We start from the raw sequence: 14601 nt of genomic DNA, 5'->3' as shown, positions 1-14601 counted from the left end.
CTAGATTTGAAAAAAAGAAAAGATAGGTACCCAGTGGACTCTGGAGCTGTATCTAGTAATATTGACCATGACCGTCATCGGTTTTGAAACCGATAGGTATGCTAAACCAAATAAGGACAGATCACCATGTAGGTTAATACCCTGGAGGTTGGCTGCCTATTCAAGTCGTTAGTTGCCTAGGTCGGTGAGGTCAAGCCGGCATCTGAAGTCATCAGCTTGTTCTCCTAAGGTGATGTGCTCCGCTCAGTTGAGGGGCAACCTACTGTTCTTCCTTAGGCCGGGATATAGGCTGGGTTAGTTGGTTTAGGACGATCTGGCTCAGTTTGACCTGTCCCCACATGGCACTGATATGTCAATGAATGATTCAGATTAGCCACGTAGGTTGTGTTAGTTGGTTTAGGACCATCTGGCTCAGTTTGACCTGTCCCCACATGGCATTGAGATGTCAATAAATGATTCAGATTAACCACGTCCTGTTGTAATTGGTTGGCCAAATCACCCCTCATTAGATTGTATCCGAGACTCATCTAATTCTGCTATCACTAGGGTTAGGGCTTATAGGTATGACGGTAGGAGGGACAGGCTACCCTATTGTGTAGCAACATCATCATTCAAACCTTATCCCAACCCTATTGGGCTGACAAATGGCCCAAATCTTCATTTCCTATCTACAATTTTACTACATGTATCTCATACTAGATTATTCATACACCACAATCACCCACAAGGATAAAAAAAATTGCAATGTATCCAGGCATATCGGCCGATACATACTGTATCAGAGGCTTCCCGGTACAGGCCTACACGGCCTGCATCGTTATTTTGAACCTTGCTCACACATTAGTGTGATATGATACATTTGTATTGGCGGAATTGAATTTCACCCAAATTTTGCTAATTTTAGAGTAGTGTTAAACTGAAACTTGCCGAGACTTAGTTCGGCCAAGATTTCAGAATATTGAGATTTTCTTATTTTTTATTTAAAATAATTGGATATTCTTTTTTTTTTCATTTCTTTTTCTAGGAAGAGAAGGTAGTCGAAAAGAATTGGCAACTCCCACACAACCCAATTCTGGTTTTGGTGTAGATGAGATCCTAAAGTGGGATCCATTGACAAGAATCCACTCTTGTTAACCTGGTGTCACCCAACAATTCCTGTCCAATGAAATTTTATTACAAAAAAAAGGGAAATCGTCTAAAATTCACCATAACTTTTCAAAATGTATAAAAATCACCATATCACTAACTTGATGTTAAATAGACTAACGGGTGTTAATATATTATCGTTTTAATATTTAGACATGAAAAAAGGAAAAAGTTCAAAAAAATATTTTCAAATATAAAATACATAAAAATATAGAAATTATGAAAATTATAGAAATTGCAAATAAATAAAAAAATACAGGAAAATTTATAGATTGTAGAAATAGAAAAATGTAAACAGAAATTATAAAAAAACATTGGAAATTATAACAAAACACTAAAAATGCAAAAAAAAAATTAAATTGAAAACTGAAAAGACCATTTTTCCTCTAATTCACCATTCAAGGGTAATTTGGTCATAAAAAGTTGTTATTTATGCTGACATAGACACCTCTTTTAAGAAGCATTAATGGTGCACTAACGGAAGGTGAGTTTTGGAAAGTAAAAACTTACTGACATGGTGATTATTAGACATTTTGAAAAGTTGTGGTGAGTTTAAGAGAAATGTTGAAAATTCATGGTGAGTTTTAGACAATTTCCAAAAAAAAAAAAAAAGTTTTGGGTGACGTGCCAATCTCTAATTGGTTCCATAGGTGACATGTTTAGATAACGAACTTCAATAAGAACCAACGTTTTAAAAAACAACCCGAAAACAGAACTGTTTTGGCCACCGGTTTCTGGGTCGACGGTCCGACTGTCCGGTTCGAATGGACAACCCGTTTTGACAAACAAATAAAAAATAATTAAAAATAAAAAACGGTAAAAAACCATTGAACGGGTCGATGGTTCGACCGCCCTGGTCAACGGGTTGTTGACTTTTTCAACAGTTTTTGGCTAAAACCGAGTTTGGGGTAAAATGGAACCAGTTGCCTGGACGGTCCCTAAGCTGAATGGTCCAACTGTCCGGGTCAACAATGGTTCGAAAACCTTGATAAGAACGATTCTGATCTACCATGTGGCGAGTAATTTGTCCAACTGGCTACCACATCATGACTCTCCAAAGGAAAATGAGAGCAAAATTTGGTCTAACGTGGCAAGAGAAGGCCACATGGCAGGTGGGATCATGGGAACCATGCATTAACCTGGAAGGTAAACGATTTCATAAGAATCTTGGCACATATTATCAACGATTTCTGTGCATTGAAATTTTGTAAATGTTACACTTTAACTGGATCCAAATTTGACAGGCATATTCAAAGAACAAGCTTGGATATGAGCAATTCTGATGTGACACGTGGCTATTAATTTAACCAGATAATGAGTGACTCACCCGAGGGTGACCTAATCATGATCATTCTTCTTGAAAACACTAGTATAAATGTCATAAGGCAACGCTGTGTTTGGTTTGAAAGAAAAGAAAGGAAAAGGTAAGGAAACCTGTACGAGAAATCCCTGCCTTTCCCTTCCTTTTCCTACCGTTTTTTTTAAATTCAAACTAAAGATAGCAAGTGTCTTAACATTTTCTTTCTTGTTTCTGAGGTGAAAACCAACAAATGATGATAGAAAGTGACTTATCAGCTCTTACCCAAAAATAAAAAGACTTATCAGTTGATTAGGCCTGATAAGATGAAATAGTAGGGTTCTCTCTCTCTAGCGTTGTTTCTTCTTTGGAGAGAGATTAATTTCTGGGATAATAGGGTGGTCCAAACTCCAAACCTCAAGACTACCAAACCCTCCGTAAGTACAGTACCAAACACTAATGCTTCTGCTATTGGTGATCAGCCCTCCCTTCAGTGCATGGGTCTAATTTCTGTATCAGGTTGCTGAGTAGCCAAGTGGGCGGTGCCCTTGCCCAATGGTGACCCTGTTCATGAGTTTGTTAAGGCCCATTTTCCATTGTAGACCCATGTTCTCTGCTTCTTGTATGGGCCTAAAATACAGAAGAAGAAAGCAATTCTAGACTCCTCTATCGATCCCCCCCTCCCACCAAAAGAAAAAGAACAAATAAAAGAATAAAAAAGAGATTATTTGTTTGCAAAGTATAATGGTACCCCATAAGCTGTTACAACTGGTTTATCTTGTTGCTATTGCACAGAATTAATAGCTGATGAACCACATAGGACATAGCAACTGATTCAGACTGCAAAAGTAATGGGCTTAAATGGCCCACAGTTAATGAGTTGAGTCAATACCTGTATTGATGGACATAGTTCTGGTAATGTACAAGGTCCAGCCAAACATCCAGGCCCATTTTCAGCCGTTCTCTTTCCATTGTTCCCAAGTTCTCAGACGTCATTGACTTCCTAATCTGTCTTCTTTTGGGGGCGCCAGGACATTGCCTTCCTTATCCGTACTTTCATTTCACTGTGTTAAAGCCTCCACCAGCTCAAAAAGAAAGAAAGCAGCAAAGAAAAGAATACAGAAAACCCAGATTTTTCTTTAATGGTTCTGCATGCATATTCATGCATAGAAAATAGAGATGGTCCCCTCCAAGTCTCAACAGTCTAAACTCCAATCCTACTGATCCTACCCCATTTATCGTTTCTACTGAATTCTAATGTTCAGACAACCAGACTGGGTATATAACCGGAGAGGGGAGAGGTTTACGGGTCAGAGGTTCGACCTCCAGTCGAACTGTGATGACGTGGCATATAAATATATATATTACGGGTCATATAAATATTATATAATTTTTAATCTATTTAAATATGGTGGATGGATGTTAAGCTTTTTAATTAAAAAAAAGGGAAAATTTTCAATTAATATCTTGTAATTTGGGCCTAGTGCCACTTTGGTTCCGAACTTTAAAATACAACAATTCAACACCCAAACTTTTAAAACGTGACAATTCTGTACCTGCCGTTAATTAGTTGTTAACCAGTCATTAAGTGACATTTGAAAAAGGTACAAATGCCCTTCAAGTGTTATTTAATTTTCTTTAACAACCATCTAAACATTGACAAAAAATTAACAGTTCCAAATTTTTGCCTTGACCATTCAAGAAAGTTGGGGTCACGTTTGACTGGGCATTCTGGTCATCCCAACTTTTTTGAATAGAAGAGGTAAGGATTTGATACTGTTAATTCTTTGTCATGGTTGATAAAGAAAATTAGATGATACTCGAAGAGCATTTGTGTTTTTTTTCAAATACCACTTAATGGTTGACTAACAACTAGTCAACAGCAAGTACCGGATTGTCATGTTTTGGAAGTTTGTGTACTGAATTGTTGTATTTTAAAGTTTGGAGACCAAAGTGGCACTAGGCCCAAAGCATAGGGTATTAATCATGAATTTTCCCTTAAAAAAATGAATAGGATTCAAACCTTTTGACTTGCATTTTCTTTAAAATATGTGTATAATAATGTAATATGTACAATAAATATTATTGTAAAGAGGTTGATTAGTGGTAAACTAAAATGTGAAAATAAGAGGTTTTAGCTTTAAATCTTTTTAACAATATTTTAAAATTTCACTTATGTATGGACCCGGGCGGTTTTATGAAACCAAGACCAATTCATCGGTTTTCCAGTTCAACCTGCCGATCAACTGGTTTTAGCGGGTTTCGAGCAAATCCAGTTATTGGGGTATGATCGAACCAGTTAGAACTGGGCCACGGTTCAACCGGCCGGTCCGATCCGATTTTCTACACATTGCTGAATTCTGATCTCTCTGCAACCCCACAGCGTAAGGCCGTTAACCATCTCCAGGAAAGCCTTCAATAAAATCAGCAAGGACAATGCTACTGCACAGCAGAGCCTGTAACTGTAAAGACTTAAAAGCTTTTACCTCTTGCTTCTCTGTTACTGTGTTCTGATCTTACCATTGCTTTATATCTCGTGGGGCGTGTCGTCTTCGCTTAAGTGTAAAGGGATTTCTTACAGATCGTGTCCTCTGCGGCTCTGCCTATTCCCTACCTCCTCCCTTGCTTTTCGTATAAAGTCGTAATGAAAGCAGTTTGTTTTTTTAATTTGTTTTCGGTGGATTAGAGAACCCTTCTTCTTTTCTGCTCGTGTCAATCTCTCTGGTTCTTTATCTCATTTCTTTGTGTGTGTTTGTTTTCCGAAGTAGTGAATTCTACAAAAGCCGGGCTTTCGTTCTCGTCAATTACTATATTTTGGTGGGTTCTGTCCCTTTTCATGTGATAATCTGTTTACAAAATTCGGCTAGCCATGAATTTGTCTGTTCCTTTCAGGTATATCCTTCCTTTGGTTTCCATGACTTCAAAATCTTCTGTTTTTGTCCATGATCAGAAAGACTGTAAATAACCCTTGTGAAGTAATCAGGAAGATGTTTGCTGACTTGTGTTCAAGCTATGATTGTCTGCTCTCAACGTTCATTTCTCATCTCTTATCAGTCTAAGCTCAGTTTATCTTAAATTTTTAATCATTCTCTTGTTGGGTTCTCTTTCTCGGCCTTTATCAGCCATGAAGAGGTTTGTCGTCAACATCGAAGCTATTCTCCTTCTTGTCCTACTGCTTTTGGATATGTCATATACATACGTAGCAGATGCATCCAGGGCTCCAATGGAGAAAAGAGAGAAAGAAGCTTTATACTCTGCTATTCAAGGGTTCGTTGGGAGGTGGTGGAATGGCTCAGAGCTCTACCCGGATCCCTGCGGTTGGACCCCAATACAGGTGTTCTAACCTCTCTCTCTCTCTCTCTCTCTAAAAAGACAAAGAGAAGATATTAACTGTTCAAGCCTATAGCTTGCTATTAATGGTCAGAAAATCACCTTTTCTGTTACCGGATACAAGCATATATACAGCTAATAAAAAGTAAAAATGAGACCAACCCATTTGTGAAAAAAAACCATTTTTTACTTACTGGTTGCAGTTTGAGGTTGGGGTTACTGGGTTCTAAAAGTCACATTCATGATATGTTTTCAAATCATTTTCACTATTTCAGTAGTTGTCTCAGTTATTGAGTCAAAGCAATAGTTTTTCTGTTTATATTTCACTAGTCATTGCTAATTGAATACTATTTGAAATAACATATGGAACTTTCCAACTCGAAATGTTGAATGAACCACTCTCTTTGAGCCTTTGTGAAGTTTCCAATGCAAAATCTTTAGTTTTGAAGCACCAACGTAATAGTTCATTCTTGGACTGAAACCTGTTCATCATTTGTTGTCTTGTTTATATATTCTCAGTCACAGGCTTCAAATAAATTTGGTGCTGTAGTATTCTATACTTGAGCTCATTTTTATCTTAGTATGATATCAAGTTTTCTAAGGGTTATCTCTATATATTTGTTTACAGGGAGTCTCTTGTGATTTCATCGATGGGTTCTGGTATGTTACAGACTTGATCATCGGAACAGTCCGTGACAATTCATTCCCGTGCACCCGAAATGTAGAATTCAGGCATCATCTATTCGAGTTGAAGCACCTAAAAACCCTCTCATTCTTCAATTGCTTTGTCTCTCCTGCTCAGCGCGCAATCTCCATCCCTACTCAGAACTGGGAGAAACTAGCAGGAAGCCTGGAATCCTTGGAGTTTCGTTCAAACCTGGGTCTCATCGGGCAAATTCCCACCATTTTCAGCAGTCTCACAAAGCTCCAATCGTTAGTTCTCTTAGAAAATGGCTTAACTGGAGAACTGCCGATGGGTCTTGGTAATTTAGTCGGCTTGAGGCGACTGGTTGTTGCTAGGAACCGATTTTCCGGTCGAATTCCAGCGAGTCTGGGACGGTTGGCTCAGCTGCTTATCTTTGACTTAAGCAGGAATTCTCTATCTGGGTCTTTACCGTTGACTTTTGGAGGTTTGACTTCTCTTCTAAAGCTAGACTTGAGCAACAATCTCTTGGAGGGAAAGCTACCAAATGAGCTCAAGAATCTAAAGAATCTCACTTTATTGGATCTTAGAAACAACAGATTTTCAGGTGGGTTGACTCAGTCGCTTCAAGAGATGGTATCCCTGGAGGAGATGGTCTTGTCTAACAATCCAATAGGTGGAGATCTAATGAGTTTTGAATGGGAAAAAATGCAGAGCTTGATCGTTCTAGATCTCTCTAACATGGGTTTGACAGGAGAAATTCCAGACACAATGGCAGAACTAAAGAGATTGAGATTTCTTGGTCTGAACGACAACGATCTCTCAAGCCATGTCCCTCCAAAGCTTTCGGCCATGCCTTGTCTTAATACTCTCAACCTGTATAGAAACGATCTGACAGGAGAACTTCAATTCTCTGAGTGGTTTTATGGAAAGATGGGAAGGCGGTTTGCTGCATGGAGCAACCCAAATCTCTGCTACCCTGTTAAGTTGATGTCAACAGGCCGTGTTCCTTTTGGGGTTAAACCATGTCATCAGGAGGCTGCCATTTCTGAAGCAGATTTCAAAACTAAGTTGGGTGATGAGAATTTAAACAAGGATTCCCATTTGGTAGCTTCATTGGGATTCTCAAGTGGAGCAAATTGTGGGTTTTGGTGGGGTTTTATTGTTAAGGAGATTGTGATTGTTTTTCTTCTCTTTGATACGTTCTTGTGGAATTATCTTGGTTTGATAGCTTCATTGGAATTCTCTTGATGCACATAAATGTTTCTTCATTGATCCAGCGAGAGTCAAATGTTAGTAGGTTCATTTCCAGATATATTATGAGGCAATTCTGATTTATTGGTGAAAGCAAAGAGCCAAAAGACATTCTAACATAGTGAGGCATCCCTTTATGAGGCAATTTTGATTTATTCATCAATTTTTTATTTTCTCTTGGTGGGTTCGTGGCATCATCACCATCCAAACCTGGTCGATTACATGAATCATTATCCCTTCTATTTAATACCATGTTCATTGTTAAATTATCGGCCTTTAAAATCACTTCTTATTATTTATATTCTATACTTTTGATTACTCCTTGCCCTTATAAAAGGATCAAAATTTCAACACGATACGCCCTGTATCGTGTTGTCTTGTATCGTTTTGGGAACTTTTTTTAATAAAAAAATATATAAACTTGTATAAAAACCAATTTAAAAAAACAAAAAATATATAAAAAGTGCATAATTTTTAGTATTGATACACTTATGCCAATACACAGAGGTGTATATATACTTCGAACCAATAAAATAACCACTTCAAATATCAAGAAATCACTTTCTTATGGATGCTATGAGGGTGAGCAGTTATATATACTCACTTGGCTTCTAAAATTCTTGAGGGAATTCAGAATTTATGTTAGGTTAAAATTCCAATTTTTCAAAATTGATCCCGTTCAAAGAAAAATTTTGGTGTCAATTAGAAACATATAAAGATTTGGCCCATTAAAAGTAAAACCACCACATTTCATTAAAAGCATCTATTACTTCCTTTAATTTTAAAAAATAAATAGTAATTATAATAAAAGAATCAGTTTAAATAAAATGTTAAAAAATAACTTAGCTAGAGATTACTCCAACCACTCGGTCAGAATTGGGACCCTGTGTATGGTCTCTGTGTTCCTCACCCGATGTAAACTCCAATAACTCAGTCAGAGATCTATAGCAAATATCATTTCATATGTATATATATGAAATCCCTTGAGATGCTTATTTAATAGCGATCTAAAGTTCCAAAAGTTTGGAGTTGGGACTCTTGCGCCCGAGACGCCTGTTGCATGATGCATCCCTCCAAATTCCCAAACCATATGGCACTTCAGAATTGTCCTTTTTCTTGTTTCTGTTCTAATTTTAATCTCTCTCAAGCCCAACAGTTCAGCCAATGAGAATTTTTGTTAAGATGAACAAATTAAATTTCGGCTCTTTTGGGGATCTGGGTTTGATCTGTTCTTAATTGCTATCTCTGCTCAGTTAGGGCAGAACAGTAGGATCTCAAGGAAAGATGGTGAGAGGTGGAAATTGCTGCCAGTAGTCAGTGTACTTGGAAGGCTAGCAAGCTGTATGCAGTGGGTGTAGTAAATGCACCTAGTAGGACCCCTTGTAGATTTTAAGCAGACTAGGCCCTTAACTCTTCTTCCCATGGTTAATGCTTCAAGTTCAAGGTGAGATGGGGTGGGAGTGGGACCTCTTTTAGATGATCCAATATTGGGCAGCTCAGCTCTCTGTCTGTTTATCTGGGTTTTCTGCTCTCTTTAAGGGAGTTTGATAGATAGATTCTAGATTTTGATCGAGAGAAATCTGTTCTTGCAGGTTGGTTTCTTCTTAGACCATTGAAGAGGTACAAAAAGATGTTTGGCCATTCCCAAAGTTTTTATGGTTCATTCCTTTATTATTTTCGTACTGACAATCGGTTGGAAATGGGCTGGCCGGTGGCCGCTGGGGAATGGACAGAACTGCAAGTCTGTAATAGAAATATAAACCACAACGGTATAGCCCAGCCGAGCACCATTTTGGGTGGTGTTCGGCAATGTGATTGTTCTCTCGTGTTTTTAATTACCAGAAGTCCTTTTGTTTCATTTTTATTTTTAGCAGTGGATTTCACGTAATTATGTCCAAAATAGTTGATCAATGAGCAAGTAAAATAAATAAATAAAACGCGGGCTCCATTATATATATATATATATATACTGATTTGGGCAGTTGAACTGTCGACTCAAACAACAGTTTTGGCCATTTTTTATTTTTTTAAGTCAAAACAGGCTGTCCATTAACTGAACGGTCAGACTGTTCAATTGAACCAGATGGTCAGACCATTTGACCCAAAAACCGGTCCCTAAAACAGTTCCATGTCCAGCCCGGTTTTTAAAACCTTGGTTCCCGATGATGATAGAAGAGACTCTCAATATTGTAATTCTGTCATACTTTATAGGACACTTGCAGAGTTCTACAAAACGAAATACCACCTTTGACAACCATGATTTTATCAATTTAGGTGGCTAGAATTGCAGGAGATAAGACCATTAGGTGATCTCTATCACATATCATCATTTGTATCACGTTTTGAATATCTCCCAATTATATGGATTTAGCTACATGTATCCTGTTTCGCCATTCCTCAAGATAAGATCCATGACTATAAGAGTTTGACAAAAGTTCTAACGCTGGCTGTTAACCGGATACAACCTTGTTTATCTGTGCAGCAATGTATGATAAACTTGCATTGATGGAGTTGCAACACATTGAATGACAGTACAAATTTGCTCAAACCACATATCTGTACCATTTTTCCTTAAGCCATGCAACAGTTGAAAGATTACTTTGATATACTTTTGCTGACATGACAGTTGCTTTTGTTCAAAAAAATAAACCATTAATATTGGCGAACAACCCCCAAGTTAAAGAGAAAACGAAAGATGGGAAAATAAAGCTAACGACCAACATTTGTAATATTGCATACCATTAACATGTTGAGCAGTTGCTTATTAAAAAGCATGTTAACCTAAGAATGATATATTAATAAAATGAACTAGAAACAACTGATGACGCTTTTGTAACTTCCTGTTATCAAGATATCATACTAATTGAGTGCACAAGAAGAGAGTGGGGAAGGAGGAAAATAAATGGATTAGATTTTTCAACATGGTCTGTATGTGAAGCCAAGACAACTTTTGGCATCATACATCCACAGGCATATACAGGACATTTGTGTCAAACCATATTTAATCCAATTATAAATCTATTGAATTTGGGTCAACCTTAGCATATGAATTCGAACAAACTTTTCCCTAGGCATCTAATTATTTATACAGGTCTCTACACAGGATTAAAGATGGATCTAAGCCTATATGCTGTATCATAATTGAGAATTCAAGAATGTATTTATGGTTGGCAGCATTTCAGAAAAGCAATGATACAACTTTTTTTTATTCTTTGATGATCAAACTAATAAACTCTTTTACAGAATGCCAGTATCTGTTCAGAAGATGATTAGACAGCTATGACAAACATTTACAAAATGTGATCAGGAAACGAAACTAAAGTATCAGAGGATGCTATAATCAATCAATCACCTCACATCCATTCAACAAGGTTACTGGAACTCAGATGAACTTGGTTGTGTGACAAAGGTACTGGAACTACAAAACCCCATATCCTATTTACTGAAAGCAGGGGATGGCTCCTGCCACCTGTACAGTTGTTACTGCCGAATGCTGACTATAGTTAAGCAACCAGATGGTAATTGCATTTTGAAATGAGAGAAAAAGTCCTTCCTCCCCCACCCCCGTGCAAAGAAAGAAGTATGCTGTCTGGTCAAAGAAAGAGAATGGGAAAATGAATTATATTTTACAAATTTATTTTTAGTTTTACCAAGTATTTGCAACTATGGTTTTATTGCTCCTCAAATGCCATCCGTTGACCTAATTGTACAATTGTTGTCATTGTAGATGTTGCAAGTGATCATCCCATTGTTGACTGTACACTTAAGGTTATCTACAGTATACTGCAACTTCAGATTCTTGCCGTCTCACTGGCTCTGTAACTGCAGCCCTTCGTCGAGAATCCACTTGCAACTGAAGCCTCTTCATGTGATTTCTTATATCTCTGCAAATATAGCAATTAATAGAGAATCTACTAACAACTTTGAAAAAGGCAAATAGATAATAAAAACTTAAAGACAAGCATTATACACACATGCAACGTGGTACAGGGCATTCCATCCGTCTGCAATTCCGAGAATGTAACCTCAGGAGGAACCAAGTCTTCTTGCAGTGTCCACAGCCTCCAGTGGCACGGGTCTTGCAATATTTACTATGGCAGAACAGTTTTTTTATTTTATCACAATTCGGATAATTGCAATGATTGATGGCACATCGAGAAGCATGCATGAGAACATCCAGCAACTTCCTCATCTACAGAAACAAATCCAATTGCTTTACACAGAATATACAAGGTGATCGGCCTAAAAAGGGACTACTGTTATCCTTTACAAAGAATCAGTTTCTAGAAGAGATATGTTTCTAAAGTAAAGGTGATACCTAGATTCTCCTAAAAGCTTGTTCTTAACAGTGAATCAACCATGAACAAGCAAAAGTAAGTGCACAAAAATATGCTGATTACTATCTCTCCCATGCTATGCCTGCTACTAATAGTGTATCACTCATTATAAACAATCATATTCCATTGACATTTTAATAGATTAACCTCTGCACCAGTGAATCAACAGCTCAAAGCCACAGACTGTAGAGAACCGAAGTAGAAGCGTACCCCTAGGAAACCAGGTTTGCAAAACGGTTGTGAGTTTCAAAATATGAACCTTAATCTGAACCAGATGAACCAATGGAACACTCAGACAAGAAAATACATGCATACTTTTAATCCAAGCCTGATAATATATGCCCCAGTCTACTTCTATGCAGGCTGAGGATCAATTGGCAATGAGTGAAGTATTTTCAACAGATTTCTGTTCAAGTCTCCCTTACTGAAACCTGAGAGGGCCTTATTTGTCAGCACTCAGCATCCAGGAAAAGAAGAATAAGAGCTATACCTTGTCATTGTTTCATCTCTAATTATGCACCTACGTTCTATTGGTACTAGGGCTGCAACTTAGGTTGAGTTACCCCAAACCCAACCCGAAAAAGTCAGGTTGAAAAGTATGAACATGACTTAATCTTTGCCTCTTGGGTTGGGTTAGAGTTGAGGCCTTGGCCAACCCAAACCCGACTTAGCTTCATATTTATATGTAAAATATCATGTAAACATTTATTTAAGTACTTATGTATATATGCATGCATGCATGGATCCTACCTATCTATATGCATGTATGTACATATGCTAAAACCGATTACGTCCTTTTACATATGACAATGCTAAAACTGAATCAACCTCAACCCGAGTGTAGGAAATAAGAACATTTGGCAAAAGGAAGTAGAGAAGTTGGGCAAACCTGATCCCAACCCAACCCAAAAATTTTGGGTTGGTTAGGGTTAGGGTTGGGTTGGGTTAGGGTTGACCTAACCTGGCCTTACTTGTACCCCTAATTGGTACGTACAGTTTTCCCAACAAAACTACTGTCTGGTGCCTAGGTATAGATACCTTGACTAGAATAACAAATAAGTAGTAAATAAATGAGGAACAAAGAATTCTAAATTCCAAAGCTAGAGGAGAATATACCTGCAAAGCCTTTCTCTTCCGAACCTCTCTGTTCTTTATTTTATGATTAGCCATGGAAGGATGTTTTATCAACTTATGATTATGATCAACCACTTCCTTCTGATAGCATACAGCACACACATCATAATCAGAACAGACCTCACAATGCCATCCCTGTCCAGCCTCAATATCTTTATAGCAAATGCTGCAAGTAGCAATGACAGCAGGCACAGCTGGATTGTGGAAATGGTACAATATCATCATTGTGGAATGTTTGGCCCGACGGAGTGTATCATATTGGTAATGGTTTCCCTGACAGAAGCTCAAAAAAGTCTGCCTATTCTCAAACAACTCATTATCTAGGATGTCATCCTTATCCTCGGTATGAAGGGGAACATCATTAACCTCCACCTGGAAAGGATCAACAAAATAACTAATAAAATGCCACTCCTACTTGAATGACGTAGATTAAAAGCAAAGATAGACTCGAGATAATTAGAAACTCAGAATTAATTTATTGGGGAACTTATTGAGAACTAGAATTTAGTGTAGAAAATCTTTACAAAATAAATTTTAGCTTAGGAAACACCTGAGTGAGGGCATGCTTTTCCTTGGAATTGATAGGGTGCCTATTCATCTCATCCAGGTTTTGCTCTGCATCATGACACCTAGAATGACAAAAACCAGAATAATTAGAATCTAAATATCAAAGTACCATTCAAGAACTTCTTGGGCAACTCATTCATACAGCTAGCAATAGAGATCCAAAACAAACTTTGTAGAACTAGTAGCTTTTGATATCATTATGAAGTTGTGGACCAATCAAAAGAGAATAGTAATATAAGTTATAAGTGAGCAATGTGAAGAAGAAAACGTTTTGAGTGGTGAAAAACAACAAAACAATTATCTCATGCTGAAAATAGAAGGCATTAAAACACAGACAAGCATAATCAGCAAGTAGCAAGAAATGAAGAGCAAGTCCAATAAAGCAGATTTAGAAGGTAAATGTAACTTGTCCACAAAATACAGTTTAAATAAGATATATCAGATATTTGAACAAAATAAAAAGAAGGGATAATAAAGATGAGCAAACCTTCTAGGATAGATAACAACATGGGAAACAAACAAACAAAGACACTTACCCTATTCTAAACTGCCAAATTCCAAGACATCCTTGCTTTGGGTTCTCTATAGTTGATAAAGGCATCTTTCAAATTTATCAAGTCTATGGAGAACATCAGAATATCACCAATGTGGCAGAGTGCAATTTCCATGTCAGTCTAAATTTCCTTGGGCACAAAGCAAGAGCTATCTATAGATCAAAAGGTAGTAGTAAACTAAAAACTATATGATCCACCTGACTGCACATATTGAGTAAAACATTCTCACTCTTCCGGATAAAAGCACTAGAATTCATCTTGCCACAGAATCCATCTTCTACTTTATGTCATTGATTGTTTAGTGGTGATATCCACTTCGTTTATTTATTCCTTTTTAGT

At 37.4% G+C, this 14601-nt stretch overlaps 2 protein-coding genes across 8 annotated transcripts in view; one reads left to right on the top strand and one right to left on the bottom strand.

The window, feature by feature from the left end:
- The first annotated feature begins 4914 nt into the window (after positions 1 to 4914).
- Positions 4915 to 7969, top strand: LOC104603076 (piriformospora indica-insensitive protein 2-like). Of its 2 annotated transcripts, XM_010267018.2 has the most exons (3): positions 4915 to 5335; positions 5566 to 5777; positions 6402 to 7969. In XM_010267018.2, the coding sequence occupies exons 2-3, from the start codon at positions 5568 to 5570 to the stop codon at positions 7665 to 7667; spliced, it is 1476 nt and encodes a 491-aa protein (XP_010265320.2). In that variant the 5' UTR covers positions 4915 to 5335; positions 5566 to 5567; the 3' UTR covers positions 7668 to 7969. The 2 variants fall into 2 exon arrangements, with proteins under 2 accessions (XP_010265320.2, XP_010265319.2); XM_010267017.2 differs by having other exon boundaries at positions 4916 to 5777.
- A 2777-nt stretch (positions 7970 to 10746) lies between these two features.
- The window catches only part of LOC104603126 (histone acetyltransferase HAC1-like), a 38648-nt gene continuing 34793 nt past the window's right edge, over positions 10747 to 14601 (bottom strand). For 4 of the 6 annotated variants that reach the window (XM_088902560.1, XM_088902558.1, XM_088902559.1 and 1 more), the window contains 4 exons: positions 13692 to 13770; positions 13124 to 13513; positions 11645 to 11862; positions 10748 to 11554 (listed from right to left, as the gene is read on the bottom strand). In XM_088902560.1, coding sequence (XP_088758686.1) covers positions 11440 to 11554; positions 11645 to 11862; positions 13124 to 13513; positions 13692 to 13770 — 802 coding nt within the window. In that variant the 3' untranslated portion in view covers positions 10748 to 11439. Of the gene's footprint in view, positions 11555 to 11644; positions 11863 to 13123; positions 13514 to 13691; positions 13771 to 14601 lie in introns of all 6 variants that reach the window. The other 2 variants (XR_016085199.1, XM_088902562.1) reach the window with 2 other exon arrangements.

The sequence above is a fragment of the Nelumbo nucifera genome, chromosome 4 (genome assembly GCF_055504915.1).
Source record: "Nelumbo nucifera cultivar China Antique chromosome 4, China Antique-T2T, whole genome shotgun sequence".
In the NCBI taxonomy this organism is placed as follows: Eukaryota; Viridiplantae; Streptophyta; class Magnoliopsida; order Proteales; family Nelumbonaceae; genus Nelumbo; species Nelumbo nucifera.
Note: the sequence above shows the minus strand (reverse complement) of the source record. Positions and strands in the feature narration are given on the sequence as shown.

What these genes read in the sequence shown, in the direction of transcription:
- LOC104603076 (XM_010267018.2), top strand. Translation starts at nt 5,568, where the DNA reads ATGAAGAGGTTTGTCGTCAACATCGAAGCTATTCTCCTTCTTGTCCTA. An exon ending in GCGGTTGGACCCCAATACAG is followed by an intron (nt 5,778 to 6,401) that starts GTGTTCTAACCT and finishes ATTTGTTTACAG; the next exon opens with GGAGTCTCTTGTGATTTCAT.